The sequence below is a fragment of the Phragmites australis genome, chromosome 11, assembly GCF_958298935.1.
Source record: "Phragmites australis chromosome 11, lpPhrAust1.1, whole genome shotgun sequence".
NCBI classification, from domain to species: Eukaryota; Viridiplantae; Streptophyta; class Magnoliopsida; order Poales; family Poaceae; genus Phragmites; species Phragmites australis.
In genome coordinates this window covers 20,712,758-20,719,579 of record NC_084931.1, presented here as the reverse complement: position 1 = coordinate 20,719,579, position 6,822 = coordinate 20,712,758, and the positions used below count along the sequence as shown (strand labels likewise).

At 41.8% G+C, this 6,822-nt stretch overlaps 1 protein-coding gene across 3 annotated transcripts; it reads right to left on the bottom strand.

The window, feature by feature from the left end:
* Positions 1-798: 798 nt before the first annotated feature.
* On the bottom strand, positions 799-4,845 carry LOC133885845 (peptide chain release factor PrfB3, chloroplastic-like). 3 transcript variants are annotated; one of them, XM_062325605.1, is made up of 6 exons: positions 4,577-4,844; positions 3,663-3,880; positions 3,085-3,285; positions 2,629-2,841; positions 1,359-1,539; positions 799-1,247 (listed from the first exon to the last, which is right to left on the bottom strand). In XM_062325605.1, the coding sequence occupies exons 1-6, from the start codon at positions 4,686-4,688 to the stop codon at positions 973-975; spliced, it is 1,200 nt and encodes a 399-aa protein (XP_062181589.1). In that variant the 5' UTR covers positions 4,689-4,844; the 3' UTR covers positions 799-972. The 3 variants fall into 3 exon arrangements, with proteins under 3 accessions (XP_062181589.1, XP_062181590.1, XP_062181591.1); XM_062325606.1 differs by having other exon boundaries at positions 4,573-4,698; XM_062325607.1 differs by lacking the exon at positions 799-1,247 and having other exon boundaries at positions 1,386-1,546; positions 4,577-4,845.
* Positions 4,846-6,822: the final 1,977 nt, after the last annotated feature.

Below are 6,822 nucleotides of genomic sequence, written 5' to 3'. Positions count from 1 at the left end.
TTGCGCATCTTGCAACATTATCTGAACCAATTCCAACTTCATCTGTGAAACCCTTTTTTATTCACATTTGCTATAGCATAGTTGGCTGAAAATTGCAACACCTTTAGACGATAGCGCCAACGAGGAGTTAGCGGTGACAGGTTTCGGTTCGGGGCATGGGTGGTGATGGTGGTGGGGTCAATGATCCATGTGTTTGAGGGATGCTAAGGGCAGCAGGGCAGTCTAGCGGTTGTCGCGAACGTGGGTGCAAGGCGCTGAGGCAATTGAGACCTGTAGGCCACGGGCAGCAGAGGAACACCTGATGGAAAATCTTGGGGCGAGTGTGATGATAACACTGTCTTAGTGCGATGGGCGTGAATCCAACGGCGGAAGTGCCATCGAGGACGGAGGAGGCCGGTGGGGTCAGGGGAGTGAGTCGCGTCTGCACGGGGAAGAATAAAGAGGGCCAGGGAGCGATAAGAAAGAGGTGGGAGATGATCAGTGGGATGTTGGATCCTCATCCTATTGATTGTAAAAAAAGGAAAAAAAAAGTCACATGTCATGTAGAACCTCCCTTTTTTTATTTCTTTTTGAATGGGAATTGGAAATAAAAAGGATAAAAAAGTATAAACATAGATAGTACATAAACCAGTTATCAATGAAAAAAATAATGTGATCGAAACTATTGTTCTTTTCAGCTCAGTGGATATTGAATTGTTAGAGCTTAGCGTAAATTTTCAGGTCCAGTCGCAACATTAATGATTCCACGTGTGTTACGTGCACGCTTACTAGTGAATCTTAATGAAGTGAAGCAGATGGTGCTAAGAAGTTGATGTTTTGTATACCTGGTGTCATGCCTTTTGGCTTGAAATGTGATGCATTTTACAGAGGTTATCTAAATTAATGTGGTGTGGTCTGTAAGAGAAAAGAAATAAATGTACAGAATCGCAGTGAGACAACATATCAAACAGTTGTTGAGATCTTGGTGTACCATCATTGTCTGGAAATAATACGGCCTCGGATGAACGGTTCGATATCGCCTTCCAGGACCGAGTTCAAGTCTGATAATTGGGCGCCTGTGTTGAGATCAAGGACCAATTTCTGAGGCCCGAATGTGTATCTTCGTGTTTCGTGGTTGCACCTATCCTCTATAGCCTGTTTGCTGATCATCTTCGTGTCCGATACTCTCAATTCTCTAGCTATTAAAAGGAGCTTTGCTTTCAATCTACTCGTGGCTTTTAACTTGTTTGCAAAGTAGCTTCTCTCACCTGTTGAAAGATCACCTTGTTAAATTCCAGTCACAATTGCATGCACATTCTTCCTTTTTTCGAGAACGTGCAAATTCACATTTGCATAAGCAATAAGCAATTGTTCAGTACCTGAACTTTCTGCAGTGACTCCACTTGGTATGTGTTGGATCCTAACAGCAGCACCATTTCTGCTATCTCGCTTTTTATATTCAGATGTTGAGGGAGAGATCTCCATATCATCTTCATCCAAGTGAAGGTTAACTGGTCTATCCAAGAAGAGGGGAATTATGTCGACTCTAGCTGACAAGGCCTGCAAGCTTTGATAAATTTTAGGTTAGCCCATTTTCTGATATAAAGGGGCATAAGGAAAAATATCATGATAGATTTATACACAATCTGGGATCTAGATCTTTGAGAACGTGTGAATAGCACGATGGTAAGACCTCCAGGTGTGAGACTACCTATCAGGGCTCGAACTTTGGTTCTCGCAAAAAAAAAAAAAAAAAAAAACCCTCGCTATGTGTTCCCCATGGTCGTGATGCGGTCGCTCAGCGATAGCGTGCGAGTTGTAGCCAGCTTCTGAGGCCTTTTCTCGACCTTAAATGCAATACCTTCGGGATGTCTCTCCCCTTCGTCGAGTTTTTTTTTTTTTGGAATCTAGATCTTCTACCAGACTTTCTTGAAAAATGAAAAGTAAGAGTCAAAAGAGGATTCAATTAGCAGGTTTAGCATTGAAATACCAAGTCAGAAAGCGTTACCGCACAATCTACTTTTTAAACCCACTGGTCAAAGAATCAGATTTCATAATCTGTTACTTGATGTTCTCACAATCTCACTTGCATCAGCATGTTGGGTGTGACCGTGTTAGAAAATCCTGCAGAAATTACTAAGTTTTTCTTTTGGGTTTCATCTCCATAAGAGTAGCTGTTTCTTTTTTTTTACGTTAGCTCGTCAAGCCTGTCATAACCCTCCTCCTTTCCCCAGGCTTGGACCGGCTATAGGTGGAAGAAATCACTAAGATAGTTTTCCAAATGTATATTTCTTTGGAATGTAGCAGCTTTGGCCTAACTCTGCATAATGACTTGTGACTTCCTCTGCTGCCTCTTTGAGAGTAGCCAACATAATCATATCTTTGGTCAGTCTCTACCTTAAACAGTTCTATGTTTGGTTGGTCTATGCACATTAGTCAACCCTACTAAAAAAATTCTGAATTTGTGAGGCTATAGCACTATTTGTTATTACTTGAGTAATCTATTGTTTGAAAAATAGTTGAGCGGCTAAGTGCTATGTGAAATTGTATTAGAATTTGTCATGTATAGTCAACAGTTCTAAACTTGATACTCAACAGATGCTGATGCATTCTGACAAATTAACAAATAACAACAGAAACCATAGTCACCTGATAAGTGCCAGAATTTTCAAGGGAGGGGTAGATCATCCGATGCATTCCTTTTTCTCCAGAAATGGTGCCAAACATGTACTCTGATTCAATCTCCATTGCTGCAGACCAGACATGATCACTTGTTAATGCAATCTTCTCAATCAATCCAACCTTGCTGCCCTGCTTCCGTGCCCAACTTGTATACATGCCAAAGAGCTTCTCTGCCCATAGCTGCCGTAGAAACATATCAAACTTTATCCGACAAATATCAAAATTTCAACATATTTGGAAGAAAAATTTACAAATGAACTGACCACTGAGTTTGATGAAGAATGTTAGTTAAAGACTATTCATAAGAACAAACAGAATAGTACATACAAAGTAGTAAGGTGAATACTACATCGACATTTCTTATTCTATAATCGTTAACCTTCGACCAATACACATATACAGTGTAACCAACAATTAGCTCACCTCAGATGCAACGCCCTCTGATACTGCAGTGACAATAATACAAGCTCCCTCCTTATCATACGGACCCCTAAGAAGCTTGTACATCTGGTAACGATCTAGATACTCGCTAGCATCTATAGAGGATTTGTATGCTTGCTTAAATAGCTCACCATTTATGGCATCCATCTCTGCTAGTTGACTAATCAACTTCGCCTCTTCAGCCTGCACAGTTCATATAATGATTACCAGATAGAAAACAAAAAAAGCAAGTTTCAATTTATAGTTTCCGTGACAAAATCAAGGCAGAAAAGGAAAGTTCTAAATTTCAGAGTGAAGGGAAATGACAGTGCACACATGGTTTAGTCCACCTTTTCAAGCATGGTCCGAATGTATGAACTATTACACTACAGAAAGATTATATTGTTTGTTCAAATATTGATCCTTGTGACAAAAAAATGTTCCTTAACCTGACATTATATCATGGTGTTTCACCCCTGGGGACGGTGTATTCTCTTCTTCTTAAAATGAATTGCAGAACTCCTGCCCTTGGTTTCAAAAAGAAAAAAAAAAGAACTGACATTATATGTCTAGAAAAGCACCTTAAAGCGAAGGTCTTTGAGATGGTCGACCACCCTGATGGCATCGGCTAGAGCAGAAAGCGACTCGTACGACTTAGCTGGATTGTCCCACAAATTACGCTTCCGCAATACCTCTTCTTGTTTAATTCTCCTTGCTTCTTCAAACTCCAGTGCACTGGAGGCAGTCATTTCAACCCGGACAACTGCATCTTCAATCCTCTTTTTCAAGGAATAAAAACCTTCATATAACAAGCAAACAACAGTGATCAGACTATATTGTTCAAAAGGAAAGGAAAAACAACGATCAGTCTATCAGCTTATGCTGGTTCATCCTTCCAGTTTGTTAATGTTGCATGCTTTGGCTCAATGAAGTATCGTCACTACTGAGCATCGGTGGCAAAAGAAGAAACAACGTTTGAACTCTGAAACAGTGTTCTTTAATCATGAAAAAGATTATACTTCCCATTCAGATAAGCTGAATGTTAAAAAATACTTGAATTCTGGAAAAGAAAAGAAAAGGAATACTGAACACCAAACAGTAAATGTCATATGGGGGTACACAGGCTGTGCATTTTACTGAAACTGAACTGTATATTCAGGACTGCTCTTTATCAGAAAACAAAAAGGGAACAATCTAGGCCATGAATTTGTCTGTCAGTTAAGCTTCATTCCACGATATTTCAACTTCTATTGTCTACAAACTAAGAAAAAATTTAGTATTCCGGTTACATAGAACTAATTTCGATCAAGGACACCCGCAAATGCTGGCTTTTTACATAGAAAATTGGTGGCTTTGCTTCCCTTTTACTCCTTTCGATTCACGAAATGATTCCCTTTCTCACATTGGCAGCAGGAAATACAAGATTTCAAAGACATATGCCATTTCCACAACCTACAGGGATGTACTTAAATAACGGCTGCGAGTGAGGACCTACCGAGCTCCTTGTAGACGGCGGCGCCGTCACCCGGGAGGGCGGCGAGGCGGGCGGCGCGGGGGCCCGACGCCGACGCCCTCGCGCACGCCGCCGGCGAGGCCGCCGCTACCATGGGCAGTGGCAAAGAGCGAGGTGGTGGTTGGCCGGCGGGACGCGGACGCGAGCGAGCCCGTTCGCGGCTTAAGAGGAGGTGGTGGCCGGTGAGGTTGTGCGGCGGAGGGGAGGCGCAGCCTGGCGGTGTGGCTCACACGCGCCTCATCCGACGCCCAATCAGCGCCACGGTTTGAAAATGCGACGGTTATCGGTAGATAATCGCGATTACCGGCAGTATCTCTCGGAATCGAATTCATAATGCGATCAGTATTCGATTTTAAATTAAAAAATTCAAATCGGTTTTTAAAAAATAAAAATAAAATTCAGAAAAAACTTCATAAAAAACCAGGGATAATTCTAAGACTATATATGAAAAAAAATTAAAAAAAATGACGTTTGCATGATCAAATATGTGTTCAAGCATCACAACATTCGAAAAAGGCCGAAACGGGCTGAATATACAGTGCAAACGGTTCATTTCGGCCCAGCCGAGTGGATAAGGACGCAGGAGGTCTTCTCGTCGGCGTCGTCGCAGCTCACTTTCCCCTCGTGTTGTTCCACAGCAAAAACCAAAGCTCCGTCGCCCTGCCGGCCAGGTCCATCGCGTTAGTGCGGAAATCCGACGGAGACAGCCAAAAAATCAAGTGAGAAAAGTGGGTAACCGACCGCATTGGAGCACTTACCGTTCACATACATCGAGCAGAGCGGAGCACCTGACTCCGAGCGTATTTCAACGCGATTCGTTCGGTAACCGCCTAAATCCTAGTGATTTTCGTTAAATTCTCTCAGTTATGACCTTGTGCTGGCAAGGGTAATTAATATTGGTGAAGTTAATTGTTTGTAGAGATATTTATGCTTGAATAGCAACATGACAGAACATGTTTATCAATTTAACATGCATGGACATAATTAATTTCACTTCAAGATTCATTTAAAATAGATCAATACATTTTTTTATAGCGTACTATTAGTAGGTTAATCATTGAGCTTTCTTTTTCCACCAGAGGAAATACAAACTAAGTAGTATTGGTTATGGTCGGTTTTTAGGTTGTTAGGGTTGGTCAGTGTCCGTAAGCATTTGTAAGTGCCTAGTAGTTGGTTTTGTTCAATTTTTACTCGCTGTTGGAATATGTGGAGTGCTAATAGGATGATATATGTTGTTTTGCAGTAATAGATGACGGATAGAGATGTGGTGTGGTAGCATGGGGACAACTTGGCCCCTGGGTTTAGGTGCAATTACTGTTAGAAGAAAAAGAAAAGCGATGGTGCCACAAGGTTGAAAGAACATTTGGTAGGACGTGGATTGAATGTTATAAGTTGCGATAGGGTGCCTCTAGATGTGCGTGATTACTTTAGGCGTGAGCTTGAGCGCAAGAGGATAAGAGGAAGGGAAGGTCTAAGGAGAGGCTTCGGAGGCAAGAGGCAGCTGCCCATGTAGATTTGACAAGCGATAATGATGAGACAGAAGAGAAACAGGTGCAGCGTGCTATGGCGCAGTCTAGGGAAGAGGAAGAGTTCAGAAGGAAGGTAGGTGATTCCTACGAGCATGAAGGTAGTAGTGGAAGTGCTAGAGGAGGTAATGTTTTAAAGAGGATGCTTAGGAGGGCATCTTCGACCAGAGAGCCACCAAGTGTCAAGGATTACAATGTTGTTGTAGCAAAAGCTCCTGTGCAACAGAGGATTGACACCGGGTCATGGAGTGCGAAGGGAAAGAATACAAAGGCAGCTATTGGTTTGGCATGGTCCAATTTTTTTCACACTTCAGGTATTCTTGGTAGAAGGGCGAACGATGCATTCTTTGTTGCTACAATGAAAGAAACACAAAAATAGGGGTGAATGATAAAGTTTGTAATGAATTTCATTATTACCATATTTCTTTCTTTTTGACTCATGACCATCTGTTCTATAACAGGAGAGGGTGTCCCATCTCCAACTGGCTAGGATATAGATGGTAAGTACCTGGACGAGAACGAGAATGCATTGAAGAAGGTATTTGACAAGTGGAAGCTGGAATGGCCAGAGTATGGTGTGCCATCATGTGCGATTCTTAGATTGGACCGACACACATGAGTATTATTAATTTACTTTTATATTGCAATGGTCATATGTTTTTCAAAAGTCCGTAGATGCGACTGGCTATAGCCAAGATGCCA

Coding starts and splice junctions, on each gene's coding strand:
- LOC133885845 (XM_062325605.1), bottom strand. CDS start 4,688: ATGGTAGCGGCGGCCTCGCCGGCGGCGTGCGCGAGGGCGTCGGCGTCG. Junction 2,842..3,084: donor CAGAGGGCGTTGCATCTGAG/GTGAGCTAATTG, acceptor TTTCTACGGCAG/CTATGGGCAGAGAAGCTCTT. Junction 1,540..2,628: donor AAAATTCTGGCACTTATCAG/GTGACTATGGTT, acceptor CAAAGCTTGCAG/GCCTTGTCAGCTAGAGTCGA.